A 23,866-nucleotide genomic window follows, 5' to 3' on the forward strand; every position below is an offset into this window, starting at 1 on the left:
CCCAATCATGGACAATTTCGTAACTATTTATCTCATGATGATTTAATTGAAACTTTTTTTGATAAAATAAAACCAGTTTATGTGACACTGATCATTGAAAGTTAGTCTTCAGGGGCCAAAAGGAAGTACAGGGCCTTTGCACATCAAGCTAGGAGAGACAGTAGAGTGAGCCCAGTGCTTGCCCTGCGGGACAAGCCATCTTTAGTCCCCAGCACCCTCTCTGGCACCCAAGGCCACCAGGAGAGAGCCCTGAGCACAGAGCCAGGAATAAGCCCCAAGCTATGCTGGGTGTGATCCAAAACCCAGGGGGGAAAAGAGGAAATAGATAAACTCTGGTGTCTGAGTCGATGAAGGGAAAATTCTTCCGCATTTAGACACTTACTGATTTCTGGTTCAAGTCTGCACTTGGGTAAGTTAGGGCTGGAGCAATAGCACAGTGGGTAGGGCGTTTGCCTTGTACACAGCTGACCCGAGTTTGATTCCTCTGTCCCTCTCGGAGAGCCTGGCAAGCTACAGAGAATATCCCGCCTGCATGGCAGAACCTGGCAAGCTACCTGTGGCGTATTCAATACGCCAAAAATAGTAACAACAAGTCTCACAATGGAGACGTTACTGGTGCCCACTCGAGCAAATCGATGAACAATGGGACGACAGTGCTACAGTGCTACTTGGGTAAGTCAATTCAAACTTGCAGTTGGAAGAATGCAACAATGGCAAAGCATACGCATTTGGAAAAGAAGAGAAGAGAGAAAAAGGGGGGAGTCTCTGCAATGTGCAGGTACCAATTACTAACCAGCCACTTTTATAGGCTCCTTTAGGAAGAAGACATTAAAAACTGTCCCAGATTATAGGCCCTGCCCTGATAGTATATGTTTATCCAAGTGAAAATAGAAAAGCTTGAAGAACTTGTCCAACCTATCATCAAAGCCATGAGGTTGTGCAAGTGTTGTTCCAGAAGAGTCACATAATAGGGGAGGAGGAGCCACGGAACTTTTTATTAATTTTCCCACATTGAACAGAACACTCTGGAGGAATTTGTAATGAGTAATCTTTGTCTTTGCCCTCTAACAGAAAGATAACCTTCCTTCAAATAACAGAGAGCTAGTGAACAGAATGAAAATTAGATTTCAGCCAATTCTCGGGAGAATGAGTAATCGTAGGTGGAATTTATACAGAAATCAGGTTCAAACATATGTAGAAGAAAAGCTAGTTGGAATTAGAACTGAATACTCAGCATTACAGTACGTCTCAATCCTGGAGTCTTTTCAACCAAAATCTCAATGATGACACTGATATCAACATACATGCTAGATCGCAGTATCCCAGACCAAATATTACATACTTCACACTATCTGCTCAGATGGTTTATTATTACTTATTACATAAAAGAAAATGAAAACATATTTCCAAAGACATAGTTAACATACGCCATCCCAGAACACTATCATTCCTGGAACAGGTGGTTCCACTTGCCTTCTAATTAGTCCCCTGATTGTCGCCCTCAGCCCCATGGTTTATTTGCAGTCATAAGGATGACGGCAATGGTCAACTGTGTATGCACATACATGTACACACGATGCAGGAATCAAACCCATGTGTCTACTACTGAGCTATTAAATTAACCAGCCGGGTGGTTAACTTTCTATGTCAATTTAACCAGGGGCCCATTGACTTCTGTGTGTGGCTGTGAGGAGGTTTCCCAATGATACTGACACTTGAATGACTGGAATGATTAAAACAGATGATCCTGCCCGCAAGCAGGTGGGCCCCCTCTAACCAGTTGCAGGCCTGAGTCAAACCCAAGGGCAGGTGAAGGAAGACTCCCTCTACCCGCCAGGCCTGGAGAGCTGAGACGCTGACCTTCTGTATCCTCAGATCAGAGCTAACGCCACTGATTTTCCACATTCTCGAGCCTTCAGACTACGACTAGGCATAGACCGTTGGTTCTACTGAGTCGCAGCCTGCAGAAGCAACCATGAGACTTCACCCACATAAGTGTGTGAGCCAACTCACTATAAGAAACCTCACTTTAGTGGGGGCGGGAGCAATAGTACAGAGCACAGGGCATTTGCCCTGCATGCTGCCTTCCGGGATCCAATCCCTGGCACCCCATATGACCCCCTGAGCCATGTCAGTCAAAAGTAACCCCTGAGTGCAGAGCAGGAGTAAGCCCTGAGCACTGCCATGCGTGGTCCTCAAATAAAGACAAACATCAAAAGAACCTTCCTTTCATACATATACATGCTTATATTTATGCATACACATGTGGACAGTATATATAGTGTGGATAAGTAGTAGTCACAGATCATCTCCCCAGGGCCTTCAGGACTCTGCTTAAATAATGCCTTATCAGAGAGGCTCCTCTGATCTCCAACCCTACAGCGGGACCCCCCTTCTCCCAAAACACTCCCCGTGCCCGTCATTTGCTTCATTTTTCTTCAGAGTACCCTTATCTGGTTGCTGTGTTTGCCTGCTTCTTTTTCTTACACTAAAATTTGAGGTCTTTACAGAGCAAATCATGATGCAGTCATCCAATACTCTGACTGACGACTGACAGTCATAGAGGCCAAATAACGCTGGCATTGAAGAAGAGAACACGTTACACTGGGGCTGGGGTAAGGTTCCTTCCGCTTCTCAGCTCAACCAAAATTCACCAAGGCTGGTTCTCACTGCAGAATGTTTCAGGACAACTGGAAGCCACCTGAATAGGAGTGCAGTTTAGTGTTCTAATTTGCACCATATCCCAAAGGTGTGTTAGCAGAGCCACCTCTTAATTTTCACTTAGTCAGGGCCTCTTAGCCGGGTACTCTTCGGTTCTTGGTTTTCATATGCTTACTTATATACACTTTATTGAATCACTGAGATATATAGTTACAAAGCTTTCATGTTTGAATTTCAGTCATACAGTGATCGAACACCCATCCATCCACCAGTGCACATTTTCCACTACCAATGTGTCCAGTATCCACCCCCATCCCAACCCTCCCCCTGCCTCTACGACAGACAATTTACTCCATACTCTCTCTCTACTGTTGGACATTATGGTTTGCAATGCAAATATCGAGAGGTTATCACATTTGGTCCTTTATCTACTGTCAGCACACATCTCCCATCCCGAGCGATTCCTCCAGCCATCATTGACTTAGTGATCCCTTCTCTATTCCAGCTGCCTTCTCCCCCAGCTCATGAGACAGCCTTCCAACCATGGAGCAATATGCCTGGCCCTTGTGTCTACTGTCCTCAGGTGTCAGTCTCATATTCTGTAGCACTGTCATCCCGTTGTTCATCCATTTGCTCAAGCGGGCACCAGTAAAGTCTCCATTGTGAGACTTGTTGTTACTGTTTTTGGCATACCTAACATGCCACAGGTAGCTTGCCAGGCTCTGCCATGTGGGTGGCATACTCTTGGTAGCTTGCTGGGCTCTCCAAGAGGGACAGAGGAATCAGGTCAGTCGCATGCAAGGCACATGCCCAAACTGCTATGCTATTGCTCCAGTCCACTCATATTTTATTTTATATTCCACAAATGAGTGCAGTCATTCTGTCTGTTCCTCTCTTTCTGACTCATTTCACTTAGCATGATACTCTCCATGTCCATCGACTTATAAGCAAATTACATGACTTCATCTTTCCTAACAGCTGCATAGTATTTCATTGTGTAGATGTACCAAAGTTTCTTTAACCAGTTGTCTGTTCTCGGGCTCTGGGGTTGTTTCCAGATTCTGGCTATTGTTAACAGTGCTGCAATGAACATACAGGTGCAGATTGCTTACTTATATTATAATAAATGTCACTCTATTGCCTTCATCTTTTTATCATCTGGGGTCATTAAAATATTAACACACATTTTTTTTTAATTCACCAGGGCCTGAAAAGTACAAGTTTCTTCTGTGGCTCTTTTCCTTCCAGTCACATTTTACCACTGTCCTTGAATAAGTAAGTGGGGAGCATTAAGCAGAGATGAGATCATAGGTCCAGGAAGCCTGCCCCTCCTTGAGTCATCTCTCCAGCTTCTCAGATGCTATCTCACCACAATAGTTCAGTTGTTGGAGGAAGAAAAAACACAGTAGGAGAATCTGCATCTTAATCCAGTGACTTGTCTGACAAATGCAAAAGTCATCAGAGTCTAATCACTAAAGCTCTTAGCAAGTAGAAGCAGCAATGTGTTAAAAGCCATTTACAAATAAACAAAGACAAAGAAAAACTGACTCACTGTTGATTGCTAAAGGCAACAGTACAGGGAAGTCAGAAAGCAAATGTGAGACTGGGCATAGTGTTGCCACCATATACAGGTATGCTCAAAGCCAGTCCTCTGAGTGTGTGTCCAGATGTGAAACAGCCAGGGGGACAGAAAACACTAAGCTTACAAATGAATATGCTTCAGTAGCACAAAACAAATAAGAGAGGTCTCTGACCTGGCACAATTTACTACTGTCCACTGAGTACTGAAAGACATGGGAATCCTGACAGCTGGAAATATGCAAACTTCAAGAAAAGTTAGTAGGTCACAAGAAGGGGAGAGATAAGCAGTCTGTGACACGACCAGCAGGAAGCTGTCTCGTTATTTCTCACGGGTCAAGAAAGTTCTCAATAAGAGGCACTTTAAAATGACATTAGACTGGGCTGGAGCGATATTACAGCAGGTAGAGCATTTGTCTTGCATGCGGCCGACCTGGGTTCGGTCCCCAGCATCCTATATGTTCCCCCAAGCACTACCAGGAGCAATTCTTGAGTGCAGAGCCAGGAGCAACCCCTGAGTATCGCTGGGTGTGACCCACAAAGAAAAAAAAAAATGACATTAGACTGGGGCTGAAGTGATAGTATAATGGGTAGAGAGCTTATCTTGTACACAGTCAACCCAAGTTTGATCCTTAGCACCTTATATGTTTCCCCAGAGTCCACCAGGAATGATTTCTGAGCACAGAGCCAGGAGTCAGCCCTGAGCACTGCCGGGTGTGACCCCCAAACCAAAATAAAATAAAATGACACTAGCCTACTATTCACCATAGCAAAAATCTAGATATGGAAACAACCCAAGTGCTCAAGAACAGATAACTGGATAACAAAACCCTGGTACATACACACAATGGAATACTACTTGGCTATAGGAAAAGATGAAATAATGCAATTTGCCACTATGGGGATAGAACTGGTATCACGCTAGTGGAGTCAGCCAGATGGAGAGGGACAGATATAAGAATGGCCTCTCTCATGTGAGATATAAAGAAATAGACTAAACAAATAACATATGGTTCCAAACAGCAGAATCTGTGAATTGGTTTACAAAAATGAGTTTACCGTGATGGGGGCAGGGAAGTTGAAGGACCCTACAGGGAATGCTCTGATGGGAACTGTGTCAAAATGTGGTATACATGAAACCCTTTCATTAACAGTATTGTAAATCACGGTGACTAAAATATACATTTTTTAAATGATACTAGATAAAAAGTAACATGCAACTGGATTCTTGTATTTTTATTGTGGTGAACAGATCTTTAAAAAATGATAACTTCAGAAGCTGTCACCTGAGTCTTGTACCCATATCTTCACTTTAAAAGCAATATTTAATGAGGTTTTTATTTTTTCCTCTAAGGTTTTTATTTTTTCATCTAAGGTTTTTTTCCTCTAAGTCCTACTTCCAGGTCTTTCATGTAAATACCCACCAAAAAGCCATACTGCCCAGACTCAACAGAGAAATGTCTCTCTATCTGAATCACTAATCTATGAAAGTCAGAACAGCACTAAGGTTGAAATCACCCATCTAGCTGCCTTTTTATTACAAAAGGCTAATGATAAAGCCTCTCTTTTAAAATAAAAAAAGAGGGGGTGGGCTGGACCCATAGCACAGCGGGAAGGGAATTTGCCTTGCACATGGCCAACCCAGGTTCAATTACCAGCATCCCATATGGTCCCCTGAGCACCGCCAGGAGTAATTCCTGAGTGCATGAGCCAGGAGTAACTCCTGTGCATCACCAGGTGTGACCCAAAAAGAAAAAAAAAATTTTTAATTAGACCTGTTTGGCATATTGATAGAACATGGGTGAGAAAAGAATATGGAACAGTAACAACTTAATAGGAGTACTGTGCTAGGAATTCCCATCCAATACCTCCTACAACACAAGATGAGTCTTATCATCCCCCCCCCCGGCCCTCCATCCAATAGGGGAGAAAACTGAGGTTTGGAGAAGCCAGAGACAGTGTGAAATGTCTTAAACCACTAGATGGCAAATTCTGAACTTACAAAGTTCTTCATACATTTGGAAAGAAATCTCCCTGTCAGTTTGCTTTACACATTCTTTTTTAAACTACGAAGTCACATTGTCTGTAATATCATATAGGTTTCAGATAGGCAGCAGTAAGTACTGACACCTGTATATATGATATTATAATCCACATCAAAAGTTTAGTCTTTATCCACCGTACAATTTGTCCACCTCCCATCCTGCCCCTATGGTGGCCACCAGTTTATTGACGTAATCTAAAAGTCTTTGGATTGGTCATATATTTGATTACTTAAATTTTCAGGTATTCCACATTAAATTTTAACATCTCTACCACATTATGATGCCATCAATAGTCTGGTTTGCATTCACCACCCAACTGTTACTCCCCCCGTACTAATTTTACTCACATTCACTCCTACCCACTCTTGTGCCCACCATGTTGTCAGAATACTTAGATGTTGTCAGAATCTAAGTATTTGCTTTTGTTTTTTAGCTCTGCTTATTTACATGTTTACTAACTCTTTTCACATAAAAGAAAACCATACCTATTTCACAGCATAACTGTCTCGAGGGTCAATGTCACAAATGGCAGGATTTCCTTTCTACAGCTAAGTAGTATTTGCTCTATATGCTGCATTTTCTTACCCATTCATCCATTAACAGGCACTTTGGTTGTTTCCCTGTCTTGGCTCTTGTGAATAACTGATGCAGTCAACACAGGAATGCATCTATCTTTCCAAAAGAGCATTTTCAGATTTTTTAGGTAAATGGCCAAAAGTAGAATAGCTGGATCATACAGTATTTCTACTCTTAATCTTCCAAGAAACTTACAGTTTTCTATATTGGCTGTCCCAATTTACATCCCTACCAACATCTGTACAAGGAATCTCTTCTCTCCATACCCTCATCAACAGTCATTGTTAACTCACAAGTAATAGTCATTCTAATAGGTGTGAGGTTATATTCAAATTGGTCTTGATTTGCATGTCCCTAATATAAGCCAAGATAATATTTTTCCAAGTGTCTGTTAGGCCACAGTCTGTCTTTGTTGCCAAATTGTGTATTTAGAGCCTAGGCCCATTTTTAACTGCACTGTTTGTTTATTTTTATTGATTTGCATTCATTGTTCATATATTTGAATATTAATCTCCTATTGGATCTATGATTGACAAATACTTTTCCCTTTCATTTTCATGATCTTTTAGAACTCTGTCGCTGTGCAGACGATTTTTTAGTTTTCACCACCAGGCCACACTGGAGAGAAAGAACAGAGGTGGGAGGAAAAGGACATTCCTTTCTCCTGGTGCAAACGATCAGACAGGAGCCAAAAAATAAAAATAAAAAAGGACAAAAATACTGCAGACCCTTTGCTTCCTTTAAGTCACCAATCCATGTGGATACACATGTACAACATACTAGTAACACACACACACACACACACACACATTCACTCACACACCTCTCTCTCTCTGTCTCTGTTTTTCTGTCTCTGTCTCTATCTCTGTCTCTGTCTCTCTTTTTCTCTCTCTTTCTTTCTCTCTTTCTTTCTCTTTCTCACTCTCTTTCCAAATCTTCCCAAATTATAACTGTCTCCCACGCCACTCTTGGGCTTTCCTTAAAGGTCACCTAACAGGCCCCAAGGAAAAGAAGGGCTTGGTCTAAAAAGTTTTATATTTCCTTTCACTTTTTAAACATTGGAAAAACCATTTGGCTCCTGAGAAATGAATAGTAAAAGGAGTTCTAACTACTCAGCGCCAACTGAATGTAATGGAAAAAAGGCAAGAATATGGCTGGACTTTATTTTCTTTTTGCTCAGCACATCCTGTCTTTAATCTGAAAGGTAAACAGGCCAGGCCCAACACATCAACTCTTTTCGGGTGAAATTATCTAGGTTATCAAAACAAGCAACAACTGTGTGTTTCATTATTCCTTAATTCGTGGCTGACAGAAATAGCTTCCAACATAAATGAGCGAGGTAAATATTGCTCACAAGGGAGCAAACCCACAAATTGTCTCTCCTTTGATAGCTTAATTTTGCGAGCTGGTTTCCATCACTTGAGTTATAATTGTGTGGTATTATCTGACAGAATGTATTGCAAAAGCCAGAAAAGGAAAATTCTGGCTTTTTACATTTGGGTTATTTAAATCCACAAGCAGAAGGGGGGCAAAAAAAAAAAAACAGCGGGCGGGTGTGTGAGGGGGAGAAACAGGGGGAAAGGGAAAAGGAGAAGGAAAGAGGAAAGTGAGAGAGAAGTTTTACATCTCACTAACTACTCTGAGATACCTGAATTTCAAGTGCACATAATTTTGCAATACCTCTCTCTATGACTCCAAACTATTAACTCCTTTTGCTACATAACACACTTTTACTACGTTATATATTATGACATTAGTCATGCCAGTGAGATCCAAGTCCATATTTGTCCTGCACAGCTTTCCTTGTCTTCTACTACATTTCTTCCTGTGTAACCAGGCTGAGCAAATAGTCTTAACAGAACCCACCTTCACAAATAGAGCATGTTCAGTTTCCTCTAACAAGAACCTAGTTCTAGGGATGGCTTCTTTGAAGTCATATCCATCCAATGCCTTGCTCTCGATGGCAGCTGAATCGAGAATTATCTACCCAGAATAAGTTACAGCAGCCTTCTTCAGGGTGCTGGGTCTGGGGAAGCTTGTAGGTTTTCCACTGAAAAACAGTGGCATGGTGAAATGAAAATATTGGGCTAGGAGAAGTCACACAGGATCCCCTTGCTCCGCTTTAACCGCAAGATTCCACAGAGCCTCTAAAATGCAAATATGCATAACAGCCCTCCAAGAGCGGAATAGAGAACATACCAGTTTCCAAGTTCATTTAGCTATGGGACACTGTACTCCAAGATCCTCTCTGCTCCACAGAGCTGCGGGTCTAGGAATAACTTGGAGTGGGAAGCAGTGACCCAAAGGCCAGGTCTCCCTTCAGACAGAGAATGAGCCGGCCAGGGGTCAAGTCAGGCACTCCCTGTCTGCCCACTGCCTACTGCAAGAGCATGCTGACCTTGGGGGGGAAGATACTTAAGTTCAGAGCAAAATGGTCAGAGATAATTCTTTTTTTTTTCTTTTTGGGTCATATCCAGTGATGCTCAGGGGTTACTCCTGGCTCTGCACTCAGGAATTATTCCTGGTGGTGCTGGGAGACCATATGGGATGCTGGGGATTGAAACTGGGTCGGTTGCATGCAAGGCAAATGTCCTACCTGCTCTACTATCGCTCCAGCTCCATCAGGGATAATCCTTAAGGCAAAAAAAGAATAAGGTGGTGGGGCTGAAGTGAAAGCACAGTGGATAGGGTGTTTGCCTTGCACGTGGCCGACCCAGGTTCGATTCCAGTATTTCATATGGTCCCCTGAGCAACTCGAAGAGTGATTCTTGAGTGCAGTCAGGAATAACCCCTGAGCATCACTGGGTGTGACCCAAAAAGCAAAAAATCAAGAAGAAGGTGGGGCTATATTTATTATATATGTTTATTAAACAGGGCTGGGGAGATAGAACAAGGGTACTTGTCATGCACATATCAGACCCCAGTTCAGTCTCTGGTACCATATATGGCCTCTCTGGGACACACCAGTCCCTGACACCATATATGGTCCTCTACACACCGCCAGGACTCATCCCTGAGTATTGCTGGGTACGACCCAACACACACCCCCAAATGATTATTAAATGATGATTTCAACACCATTACAAACTGATACATCAATAAAAATTCATTTTAAACTCTTTCTAACTTTCAAAAAATACCAGTACATTACCATATTGAGAAGGATTATTACATTTAGACACTCCCGCAAGGAGTGGTGAAGAGGGGAGCTGTGTTCTGAAATGTGTTTTAAATGCTGGAGTCTTTTCCAGGCAATAATTGAGAGATGTCATCCCGAATTTAATAATCGGAAATTAGGGTTAGAGAGGCGATTCAGATGGTCGAGTCCATGTTCATCATGGAGGAAACCTGGGTACAATCACTGGCATTGCATGATCCCCCCAAAATATCTGGGAGTGAGCAGAGCACGGCCAGACAAGGCCCAATTAACTCGATGCAAATTAAAATCCGGGAATATTACACACAGATTTTTTTTCTTTTTTCGCTTTTTGGGTCATACCTGACAATACACAGGGGTTAACTCCTGGCTTTGCACTCAGGAGTTACTCCTGGTGGTGCTCAGGGGACCATATATTTAAAAGTTATATGGGATGCTGGGAATCAAACCCAGGTCAGCCGCGTGCAAGGCAAATGCCCTCCCCACTGTGCTATTGCTCCAGCCCCTACACACAGATTTTTAAATATATATATTTTTTAAAGCTGAAAGTCTAACCAAAAAATCTAGAGTAGTACTTCAGGCAAGTCAGGCAAGTCCTCTATTAATTGCAAATATACAGACACTAATAATTAAATATCTAATGCTGAATACTTGGGCAGATCACAGTGTTTGGGGTATCAGGAAGCCAAGGTTCATGTTTATAGGTACACAACGTTCCAATGTCGGCGGAGAAAAAAAAAAAAAAACGAAGCCATTGAAACTCAACCTCTGCCATGAGGAAGTCTGACTCGAGCTGACAGAATAATCATACTAACTCCTACCCTCAAACTGCTGAAGGAGAAAAGAGAAGCAATTGTGTTGTTTTCAACTGAGATCTCAGATCCATTGAAATAACATTATTCCATATCGGCTCCTTGTGGATCTCCAACCTTTGCCCGCGTGTTCTCCATCCAGTGCTGACGCACCAACTGGAGTTCCACCCCACTCAGTCTCTGAGCAAAAGTGGAATTCCACAGCCTCACGTTTAAACATAAGTAGCCCTCGAAACAGAATTCGCCATCGAGGCTTCAAACCCAATGTTGCTTCTGACGTGGGCCTTTCAAGGGTTATCAAGGGTCAGAAACATATGTGGGACTGCCCAAGAAAAGAATTCCTTTCCAAAGCAGTGTCCTGAAACAAAGCAAGACCAAAGGAAACGGTAGCTACCCTGCGATGACAAGGCTGAGCACACACTTCCTACAAAGCAGCAAAAACCAACAAACCAGGAAGAATGAATGAGAGCCCCATGAAATGAGGGAGCCTCTGCTCACAACACCCCTCGCCCCACACTCCTAACCCCCGATGCACCTCTGCTTCCCACCCCACCCCCAGTACTATATGACTTCAGTATTTAGTGTGTTTATTGTTTATTGTGTTACTTCCTTGTTCCTCCTAAGAACAAAGATCTCTGCAAGGGTGAGAGGTGGGGGTTGGGGGGAAGGTTGTTCCTCTAACTGATAAACCCTGGTGCTTAAAATAGTTGCCAAGACACAGATGTCCCTCACTAGCGTAGGGTGAATGAATGGATAGAAAAAAATACTATTTTTCACTATCTTTGGAACTTTCACTCTTTTATTTTTCTTTTTTGGGTCACACCCAGCATTGCACAGGGGTTACTCCTGGCTCATGCACTCAGGAATTACTCCTGGCGGTGCTTGGGGGACCATATGGGATGCTGGGCATCAAACCTGGGTTGGCCGCATGCAAGGCAAAGGCCCTACCTGCTATGCTATCGATCCAGCCCTTGGAATCTTCACTCTTAATTCATTTTGCTTTTCCACAGTGTGGAGGCTACGCCCAACTTGGGGGCCGTGCAGTACTGGGATGGAACCCAGGACCTTGCACATACATCTCATGCAAATTTGCTAAGTTTCTCATTTTTAAAAAAAAGGTGATATATAGGTCTACTTGCTTATCCTTTATTTGATTGATTGATTGATTGACTGATTGATTGATTTTAAGACCATACCTGGTGGTGCTCAGAGGTCACTCCTGGCTGTGCCAGGGACCAAACCAGGTTCAGTCGCTTGTGAGTCACTCTCTCAGGCCCCTCTGGTCCTTTATTCATGGCCCAGAAATAGATGGATCTTTGGTATTTCTTCTTTATCCTATAAATATCTGAATCAGTCCTAGTGATCAACTGAGGGTGTGTTGAGTCTTCCAGCATGCAGGTATCTCAGCATGGTGGTAGGGGATGGCCTGACATCTAAATCACAATAGTTACCATTTCTCTTTGTGTTGGAAGGTTCTGGATGGGTTAACACTTATTATCCAGGCAGTTAATATTTATTATCTCGTCAGCGCCACGATCAAGCAAATGTGGGCTTCCTCTCCTGACTTGTGAAGGAAGTGGAATAGTTTAGTTCCTGTGGTGATTACTTAAATCAAGGAGAGAAAGGAGAAATGAATCATTTACAGGAATCATTTACGTAGATTCATTTATGTTGAATCACTCACATAGAGGCATGTTAAGCATACTTTATTTAATAGAAAACAAGTTAAGGTGAAATAAATTCAATCCTATTTCTTCATTGTCCATCAATACATTTTCAAGATAGTTTGTACGGGTTTTCTTTAAGAAAACCTTGCAGGGCTGGAGCAATAGCACACGCGGCCAACTCAGGTTCAATCCCCAGCATCCCATATTGTCCCCTGAGCACCGCCAGGAATAATTCCTGAGTGCAGAGCCAGGAGTAACCCCATGCATCCCTGGGTGTGGCCCAAAAAGCAAAAAAAAGAAAAGAAAAGAAAAGAAAACCTTGCAGTCAAGACCCATGGGCACTGGGTTGCAAACTTTCCTATAACGCCTTACTGCAGAGCTCTCTGCCTCCAGAAACCCTCTCCTGCAGGATGCTATCTTGTTGGCCCTGCTATCACCCAACTTCAGGAAAGTTGTTTCAGTACATTCCTCTCTTCCTGCAAAGTAACCCATCCATCACTAGAGTCCCAATGCCCAGCAACCTGCCAGGCTCATAGAAGAAGCTCAAAATAAGTCTGAGTAAATGAAAATGGGAAGAGGCCCACCTAGGTTCGCCCACCGAGTAGACATCAGTTTTATTTTCTATCTTTACATTTGAACCAAATAACTTTCTGGAAAACATGTCATAAATGTCACAGACCCACAGACTTACAAGGTTCTCTTTATTATGAAGAATAAGAAGCTCACTGTGAATACTGAAAGAGACATTAAAGGGTAAAATACCTGCATTTTATGCATTTTGCAGAAAATAAACAAGAACATGAAAGAAGATTCAGCAAAGCCCTACCTGATTCTTCATTCAAAATACTTGGTGAACTTTATATAGATGTTTGTTAGTTAACTAAAGCATATTTTAAATGTCTCTATTATGTGCATATTCATATGCCAAAATCAGTAACAATGATGGATCTCATTCCCCTGACCCTGAAAGAGCCTCCTATGCGGCACCGTGGGGAAGGACGAGTAAAGAGAGGCTGCTAAAATCTCAGGTCTAGGACAAATGGAGATGGTACTGAGACCACTAGAGAAAATCAACAATCAATGTGATGACGATGACGATGATGATGATGATGATGATGATGACTGTGTGCCTTTGCCAGAACTTGACTGCGCTGACGCTGGTACATACCACCAGTGGCTCACACTTGGATGTAGCTTACTTAACACAAACACACTGAGGACAGAAAGACTCTGAGTAGTTTGTGAATAACTGAATTTCACAAGGACCGAAATCTGCTTTGAAACTGGTTAATGTCAAATTTGCCACTCAAGCAGGAGTATCCACAGATCCAGATGTGGAACCACTTTCCAAAACAGATCCATGCGGTAGTAAACTATGGCTTCTCAGTAAGCCATGGAAATAGACCCTGTATTTGGACCACTCCTCCCTTTCTATCGGCTCACAATGAAAACATCAAGGAAAACTTACAGCTGTACAAAACATGCACCGGCAATCCTGGAGTGTGGTCATCTTGTCCAGAGACTGTTCACACAGGCAGAGTTTGCACGTGACAAGGGGGGCCAGGGCCAGGTCTCCAGCAGTCGAGTTTGGGGCAGTCATGGTAAGACAGGCAAGTCTACCAACTGAGTCCATCAGCCTCCTTCAGAACTCTCAATCCCTGCAGAAAAATTCAAGAAGAAAATAATGAATCCAGTGAGCTATGGTTCAATGGACCCAGGCTCTACTATAGCATATGCACTCTCGGTGATCTCTAAGCACCCAGCCTTTGCCGTTCTGAAATCAAGGTATTCCTGGAGTTTAAGATGATCTCACTCTCCTAATTTATATCATGTAGATGATGGAATAAAAGACCATTCTCAGGCTGGAGCAATAGCACAGCGGGTAGGGCGTTTGCCTTGCATGCGGCCAACCCAGTTTCGACTCCCAGCATCCCATATGGTCCCCTGAGCACCTTGAGGGGTAGTTCCTGAGTGCAGAGCCAGGAGCAACCCTTTAGCATCACTGGGTGTGACCCAAAAAGCAAAAAACAAAAATGACCACTTTCAACAACCAGGTCATTCAGGAGCTGCATCACTACTGTTGACTCAACAGATTCAAAAAATAGCTAAAATAATAGTCCATCACTCAAAAAAGTCCAACAAAGAATTATCGTGTCGGTCAGTGATTCCAGGTCTAAGAGAAAACCCAAAATTATTGAAAGTTGAGATTCAACAGATACATGCACACCTATGTTCATTGCAGTAATAGCCGGAGTGACCAAAAGGCTGCAGCCATCCTCATATCTGCTGTGGATGAATAAACAAATATGTTATCAACATACAAACAGAGCATTATTCAGCCTGAAAGAGAAATGAAGTTTGACACCTGCTGAAACACGAATGCACCATTCATCTACTGTACTAAGTGAGATAAATCAAGCACAAGAGTATAAGCCTTAGAGGATTGCATGCAGATGAGATCAAATTCCTCATTAGAAAGCAGAAAAGGGGTTCTCAAGGGGCCGGGGAGGGGAAAGCACAATGACTGTTTAATGAGTAAAGAGTTGGGGTGATAAAGTGCTGGGATACATAGTACGATGGTTACCTGACACTGTGCATGTACTTAACACCGCTGAATAAGACACTTTTTTTTTTGCTTTTTGGGTCATACCCAATGATGCACAGGGGTTACTCCTGGCTCATGCACTCAGGAATCAATCACTCCTGGCAGTGCTCAAGGGACCATTATGGGATGCTGGGAATCCAACCTGGGTTGGTCGCATGCAAGGCAAACGCCCTACTCACTGTGCTATCGCTCCAGCCCCTGAATAAGACACTTTAAATGGCTGAAATGATACATCTTAGATATATTTTCCACCAATAAAATAATTTAGTAAGATGCGACTATTGTGTTTCTTCACATATATTATTCCATTTTATCTTTTGTAATTATTCTAATTACTTGTCTCATTTTATAGATGAATTGAGGTCCCAAGAAGTTATGTTATCTGCCTAAGTTCTCAGGGCTTATACAGAGCATAGCAAATTACAAAATTTGCATCTTCCGATGCAATGGCCCAACGCCTGGCCCATTACACCATACCTGTCATTCAGGAGGATACTATTGGGCAGACCAGAGAAGGAAGGAAGAGGAGGAAGGGGGGTGGACAGACAGAGAAAAAAAGGAATGAAAGAGAAAAGGTTGAAAGACCATGGCAATAGCTATATTTCCAGTTACTGAAGTTGTATAAGAATAAATTTAATCGGTGTTTGAGAGATAGTATAGCAGGTAAGGTGTTTGCCTTGCATGTGACCAACATGGGTTCAGTCCCAGCACATAATACGGTTCCCAGAGCCATGCCAGGAGTGATCCCTGAGCCAGGAAGAAGCCCCTGAAGACCACCAGGTGTGGCACACACACACACACACACACACACACACACACACACACAAAGAATAAGCCTAATCATCACACACTGCACACACAGGAAAGGCTATTCTCTCTTTTCTGGCTTTTTTTCTTTTGATAAGGGGGAAAGGGGGGACTTTGGGTAGAGGGAGTCACACCCACCAATGCTCAGGGGTTACTCCTGGCTCTGCGCTCAGGAATCATGCCAGGCGAAGCTCAGGAGACCATATGGGATGTGGCGGATCGAACTCAGGTCAGCCACTCGCAAGGCAAACCCCCTACCCCCTGTGCTATCGCTCCAGCCCAAGAAAGGCTTTTCCACTTGATTGTTTTTATTCAGGCTATTTCTACGTAAAAGAGGCAAATGGATGTGAAAAATCTTCCGGTATATTCATAACTGATAACATGTCAAGAAGCTTTATATTCTGATTAATTACCATGATGATCTGGACACTGCAATTCCAGTTAATGAAGCCACATTCAGGAGTGAGCCATTAGTGATACTTGCCAGCATCAATGAGCTAAAAAGCAAAAGCCAAACTTTCTAAAAGTTTAAGACTGTGGCCAATTATAATAAATTCTGCCTTAGAAAGAACTGCAAATACCCTCTCCCCTGACATTAACCGAACTCTTTTCCCCATAACTTTTGGATGAAAGAAATTACTTTTTGTGTTTGGCATTTGCTGTATACCCCCAAAGTGACTCCAAAAGCAAAATGTTCAGAAGTAATAAAATAAGGGAGAGAAAAACAAGTTGAAATTTTTTGTAAAAAAATGTCTATGAGAACTAGCAGCTACATTAACTTCTTAATGTCCCAGCAGAAAGAGACAAGACTAACTCCAGTAACCTGGAGTGTTAATTAATGTTAACACTCTTAGGTAAGTTAGGTAACTTAGGTAAGTTAGGAAACTTACCTTGAAAACTTGATTAACAGATTAATTTTATTATTAAGTTGCATATTATAATTTTAATAATAATTATTATTATTAATTAGAGTATTGCCAAGAGTGATCTCCTGAGCACTCCCCAAAAAATGAATTAAGCTGGATTCTAATGATTAGCTTTCACTCTGATATTTTATTGGGAAAGACTTAATAAGCTTCATGACACAGTGTTCTTATTCTAATAAACATGAATAAGCTATCGTCTGAAGGAAAATCAAATCATATCAACCTGCATGCCAAATTCAGGATATTGATGTTTTTAAAAAATGTATATCTGGAGTTTAAAAAAAAGAATAGACATACAGAAATTATTTTACTTCTCATCCCAGTTTATGCTACAACAACCCAATTCATTATTTCTCTAAGAACCACCAATTCATAACACACCATCTCAGTCTCCCTGTTTGTTTTTTTTTTTTTTTTGCTTTTTGGGTCACACCCAGCGATGCTCAGGGGTTACTCCTGGCTTTGCACTCAGGAACTACTGGCGGTGCTTGGGGGACCATATGGGATGCCGGGGATCGAACCCGGGTCGGCCGCGTGCAAGGCAAACGCCCTACCCGCTGTGCTATCGCTCCGGCCCCTCAGTCTCCCTGTTTTGCTGTCCCATCTCTGTAGTCTCAACATAGCCTGTACACCATGTTCTGAGCTATCTTTCCCCTTAAGAAGGTAAATCCCAAATTAAACAACAAGAAGTGTATCCAGTAAACGTTTCCTCAGTAAGGCTGATGTGAAATGAACCATCCCACCCTACAAAGGTCAGTTATACTTGAGTGTCCATTTGGAGGAAGCTGCTATGAATAGAGAAATCCTTTTGTTCCAAACTAGCAAGAGACATAGGAATTTCAAGAATGTCCATTATTTCTCACAATCTCAACCTATATTATTTATTAAACGGGCCAAATTTTAATAAATCTGAACAATGAATTGGAGATCTCTTAAAAGGCATCTTTTGGATACAACCTTCTTTAAAAGCATGCTTAGTATCCGTTAAAACCTTATGAAACATCATCTTTGTTCTTACCATATACATGTTTTTATTCTTCCATTTGCAAGTACATGCCTAAATACTGTGAAAGTTATTTAAAAATATATATATTAGAATGTCCATTAACTTCAAAAGTTCCCTCCTGCTTTCTATTATTACTTTGTGGGTCTGTGATAAGAGCACATAAGATGACCCCTCTCGGAACTGGAGCGATAGCACAGCGGGTATGGCATTTGCCTTGCATGTGGCCAAACCGGGCTCCATTCCCAGCATCCCATATGGTGTCCCAAGCACCGCCAGGAGTAATTCCTGAGTGCAAAACCAGGAATAACCCCTGTGCATCGCCAGGTGTGACCCAAAAAAAGAAGAAAAAAAAAAGATGCCCCTTCTCAGCAAATGTTTAACTATACTGCACAATCCTATCAGCATGACGCTCTCTGCAAGATGTATCACTGTAGCATTGTCATTCCATTGCTCATCGATTTGCTCGAGTGGGCACCATTGCCATTGTGAGACTTGTTGTTACCATTTTTGGCATATCGAATACGCCATGGGTAGCTTGCCATGGGGGTTAGATACTCTCGGTAGCTTGCCGGGCTCTCCGAGAGGGGCAGAGGAATCAAACCCGGATCAGCCACGTGCAAGGCAAACACCCTACCCACTATGCTATCACTCCAACGGTTTAAAAAAAACAAAGTACAGCTGAGCAAATTTTAAAGCTCTTCCTGACTTCATTCAGCAATTCAGGAATCAGGCAGCATCCCATGCAGGAGTTCCAAGCAGAAACACAAAAAATAAGACTATTATGGACATAAGGGAGCAGACCCAGGGAAGTTACTCCAAGGCAAAAGTAAGTCGGTTGTAGCAAGGTCACTTTCTCTAGAAGACCATAGGGGTCTATCCAGCAAATCACCTCACTGATGCTGACCAAGTGCTTCCTGTTCGACTGGTTTGAGATTCCATTTCTGGGAGAGACTAAAGCTGTAATTAAGTCTCCATTTGGCGCTGTGGGGTTTAGCATAAGCGACTCCATTGGGAACCTATTGTCTTGCTTCTAACAATACTTCTCTCCAAGCACTTCTTGTTCCATACGTTGGCTGGGGCCAGCTTTCTGGCTGCCAATCATACTTCAGCAGAGTAGCTTGAGACATATGTAACTTAAGCATGATTTTCAATATACCAAATTCTATGAGGTAAAAACTGCTTACAAAGCAGCAAACTATTTTGTTTTATAAAAGAAAAAAAAAATCTCACACATTCCAGTCAAGGCAACACTTGCAACTCAGAGTCAGGAAAGTAGTCAAATATTTCATCTCTCTGAGATGTGAACAAGACAAAGAAGTGATTTGTTTTCCTGTACACAATAGCACCAATTCCCTAATGTGGTAGCTTTCAAATGTATTTTGGGTTTTTTTTCGAGCCCTGGAATTTTACAGAAACCCGGCTGGAAGTAAAGCATCACCATCTCTCAGATAAGGCAAATGTGGGCTGCAACAGACTGAGGAGAGCAGCAGGCTCCCGGCTTTCCCCTCAACAGCCTCCCAGGCCTCGCCACAGAAGCGGAAAGCTTCACCGGGCACAGTTTGGAAAGCAGCCCTTTGGTTTTTCACTCTGGGTAAAATCAATAATAAATGTTTTAGAAACGAATGACACATAGTGAACACTTCATAAAAGAAAAAAAAGGGGGGGCTATCGAACAAGAAATCCTTTCACCACTGAATCATTAGAAATGGAGCTTCTTGAACAATAATCAGGAGAATCTTGAGGGTCCCGGATGAAATCTCTTCCCTACCCCCACCAACACACACGCACACACACACACACACACACACACACACACACACACACACACACACTTGAGGTGTTTGGCAATGGCACCAAGGTGATGTCCTAGTATTTCATTTGTGTCTTATGAAGATTCACCAGTCTCCACAACAAGAAACCACGAGGAACAGAAACTCCCCCCTTCACATACCCAAACACTAGTAAAGGGCATGAAAAGTCTCTGGGGCGAGGAAGAAGAGGGGCCCGCAGGAAGGCAGACCACACACTGGCATTTCCTGCTAACTCTCCCTTGAAACCGCCCCTTCATAGGTACACTGGCAATGCACACCATCCCGTTCCAGGAACGAAGAACAGTCTTCCTTCCAGAGAGCTGGTAATTCATTCTTTACCAACTTGCTCAACTTGTTTTGCCTCATACCTCACGATTTACCTAAAATAAGAAAGTGACTTGAGTGTTCCGTGCCACCAAGAGAGGGATGTTTAAATTCACTCCGTGGTTTTAAACAGTAACGATCGCCATTATTTTTACAGGGACTACAAATGTGATTGAGCTTCTTATGGGGGTATCAGGAGTCCAAAGGGAAAGGGAATTTGGACTGAGAATGCCAGAGGCATGTTGGAAAGAAGAGGAATCTATAAGGAGTCTTCAGGTATAAACTTTTTCACATTGGAGGCGAGGTTGTGGGTGGGGTGGTAAAGACAGGCTTCGGCCAAACTTTTTAACTGTAGAAGGGACACTCACTTAAATCTAACGGATCACAGAACAAAACGGATTGGCTAGAGTATGCAAGGACTCTGATTTTACACTCATTTCTCAGAAATAGGGAATCAGTAGTTCTAACTACCCAGTGAAAGTCGCCTGCACTATAAAGTGTTCATTATATGAGAAACTGATAGCAAAGAACAGGAAAATCACTTTTTTCCTCAAGTGTTTTCATTAGAACTGCCAAAAGAAAGGAATACTTCAGAACCTGTGCTGGAAACACAGGATGTATAAGGAATTTTCATACTCTGCCTGGCAGTCTGAAAAAGCAATCTGCTCAAAAAAAAAAAATGCCGAGGGCTGGAGATCCAACATTCACAGCATTTTTAACTACTGTAGTTCATGCTTATTTCACTATCCCAAATCATAACATTTATTCCACTGCATGAAAAGATGATGTGATTGGAAGAGATAATGTTTACTAGGATATTTGTCTAGTTATCTTAAATTTGTATGCCTTTCTGAAAAAAAAAACTTTAACAATTAGATAGAGCATAATGAAAAGATTAAGATAAAGAGCCACCAAAAATGAATTAACTGAATATTGCTGATATGAGAGAATACTAATGTCCATAAAATTCCAACTGATTTGTGTTAAGGTCTTAATTTCTGGCCAGGCAATCAAAGTCTCAGGGTTACTCAAGAACAAGGGATGAAACAGAAGAGGAAATACATGTATATTTCAAAATGTTTACATGTCCATGCAAGTCACTGAGTCAACTCTATGAGGTAACTAAAGCACAAGATATGAACATGCGACTGTGGGATAACTAACAAGGGAAGGGCTTTCAGGAGAGCTACTGTGAAGGCTGAAGTGTCACTCTGTGCCATGGAGCAATATTTTTCAGGAAGCCAAAAATGTAACAGAGCAGAAAGAAACAGGATTCCAAAAATCCCATCACTGCCATTTTAGGAAAAATACTTGTTGCCTACCAATGCTATAGCAAGGAATCAGCTTCCAGTTAACAGAATCTGAAATTAGCATTGTGTTGACCTTGGTATTTCAGCCCAATATAATAATTTATTTGGTTGCTGGCCTATGTTTGTAAGAGAAACTATTGGTGAGTCAAAGGGCACTGATTCAGTCTAATAAAATGCCGTCTTTCATCATAAGCCATCAGCCATTGCTGAAGCTCTACCCTAAATACTGTTTTTCCATATGGAAGGTAGACCAGTTGGCTGACTGAGTAGCAAAGGCAATAAATATCACTATTAAGTAGAGTGCTAGTTTATAGCAGAACTACATCCTAAGTCAGTACTGTGGTTCTACTTTCTATCCACATCTTTGACCCACTCTCTGATCATTAAACAATTAGATGAATCAGTGCAAATTGAGTAAAATCAGAAAAGCAGTGCTCCCTTAGAGGGCTTGAACAAATGGAAACAGCATTTGTTCCCACAGCAGCCTACTAGTAAACACAGAATAGCAATTTGCTTAAGGATATTTGTATCTACCCAATTATTTTTGAAAATAATAATGTTCAAGTCAATTACAGGTGTGATACTTTGCCATTGTCTGTAAAAGTATAATAGACCAAGAAAATTCTCTGGCATAAGTAAAACCAAGAAGTACTGAGTTCTCAGTTGTGGCAGAAGTAAATATTCACTGCACATGCCTTGTGAGGTATAAAACATTATTTATCACTCAGCTTTATATGTCAGGCAAGAGTCTATGGTATCACAGTTTCACAGTCTTATTCAGAGGAAATAAAAAAATTTTTAAAAAGCTCCCCATCTATAATTCCTTCATTTTCAGTTCTTCACATCAAAATTTTCCAAAACAGCTCTAACAGCAATATTGCAACTTTGTGATTATCTTCAAAAATGTAAGTGACATATAATATAAGTAGCACTGTAGCACTGTCCTCCCGTTGCTCATGATTTGCTCAAGCGGGCACCAGTAACGTCTCCATTGTGAGACTTGTTGTTACTTTTTTTGGCATATTAAATATGCCATGGGTAGCTTTCCAGGCTCTGCCGTGCGGGCGAGATACTCTCGGAAGCTTGCTGGGCTCTCTGAGAGGGGCGGAGGAACCAAACCAAGGTCGGCTGCAAGCAAAGTCAATAGCATCAAGAAATTCTAATGACTGTTAAAGAAAAAGGTTTGTTTGTTTTTTATATTGAAGTTAGGATCTTCCATTTCTCTGGTTTTGGAAAGCATATATGCAATGGGGTTATACTTCCCATGAAATTCATTTCAAGATAGTAAAAGGATGGGGGGGGCGGGGAATGTGCACACACATACAGCACTGTAGTACTGTAGCACTGTAGCACTATAGCACTGTCGTTCTGTTGTTCATCAATTTGCTCGAGCGGGCACCAGTAATGTCTCCATTGTGAGACTTATTGTTACCGTTTTTGGCATATCGAATATGCCACAGGGAGCTTGCCAGACTCTGCTGTGCGGGCGGGATACTCTCAGTAGCGTGCCAGGCTCTCCGAGAGGGACAAAGGAATCGAACCTGGATCAGCCGAGTGCAAGGCAAATGCCCTACCCACCCTACCCACTGTGCTATTGATCCAGTCCGATGTGAGGGCGGTCTGGCTGCGCGACATCTGTCACCCCATTGATCGCCAGAGTTGACAAAAATGTAAATGACATAAAATATAATTCCTATTAACTATTATTGTGGGTGAAAAGGAGAGCTTTCACATTAGAAGGGGCATCTTAACTATTTGCAAAAACTGCTTTCTTAGTTATTTGCTATTGAAACTAAGCTTAAAATGAAATCTGTTACAACTTTTTTTTTTTTTTTTTTGCTTTTTGGGTCACACCCAGCGATGCTCAGGGATTACTCCTGGCTTTGCACTCAGGAATTACTCCTGGCAGTGCTTGGGGGACCATATGGGATGCCGGGGATCGAACCCGGGTCAGCCGCGTGCAAGGCAAACGCCCTCCCCGCTGTGCTATCGCTCCGGCCTCAAAATCTGTTACAACTTTTTAATAAGCTCTCATTTCCCCAGGTTCATTGAGATATAACTGATACACAGTAGTAAGTAAAGTTAAGGCCCAAAACAATATATGTGTCTCTTGCAAAATGATTGGCACAACAAGGTTACTTATCACATTACTACTTCATATAGTTATAACTTTCATGGTGAGAATAAGATCTAAACTTTTCAGTTTTCTTTTATAAAATAAATAAGTTGAAGTCATGAGATTAAAGCCAGCAAAGGAATGATATTGGACAAGCTCACTCTGAACCCTAAAGAGTGAACACAGGACAACGAAGATGTCATATTTTAACATTTGAAAAATGTCATTCCTTTCTCTGAAAAGCACATTTCTTTTCTCATGCCTTTCCCCCATATTCTCATTACCACTTCAGGGTACAGTACAAGAGGAAAAAAATCCATTCTCAACTCTCCTAATGTAAACTAATCAAAGAAGGTAGGACAGGGCATGAGAATAACAGCTCCAAGATATTTTGACATTGTGATTTACATTCATCCTTGACACTCTGCCCTGCCCACCTCTTTTTTTAATCAGCGGTTCCCCTTC

The 23,866-nt window shown here is 42.0% G+C and overlaps 1 protein-coding gene across 3 annotated transcripts in view; it reads right to left on the reverse strand.

Annotated features, from left to right (window-relative positions):
• RNF144B (ring finger protein 144B) overlaps nt 1-23,866 on the reverse strand; it is a 195,427-nt gene that overhangs the window by 68,485 nt on the left and 103,076 nt on the right. For all 3 annotated transcript variants that reach the window (XM_055126853.1, XM_055126852.1, XM_055126851.1), the window contains exon 2: nt 13,965-14,154. In XM_055126853.1, coding sequence (XP_054982828.1) covers nt 13,965-14,129 — 165 coding nt within the window. In that variant the 5' untranslated portion in view covers nt 14,130-14,154. The remainder of the gene's footprint in view (nt 1-13,964; nt 14,155-23,866) is intronic.

This window comes from Sorex araneus, chromosome 2 (genome assembly GCF_027595985.1).
Source record: "Sorex araneus isolate mSorAra2 chromosome 2, mSorAra2.pri, whole genome shotgun sequence".
NCBI classification, from domain to species: Eukaryota; Metazoa; Chordata; class Mammalia; order Eulipotyphla; family Soricidae; genus Sorex; species Sorex araneus.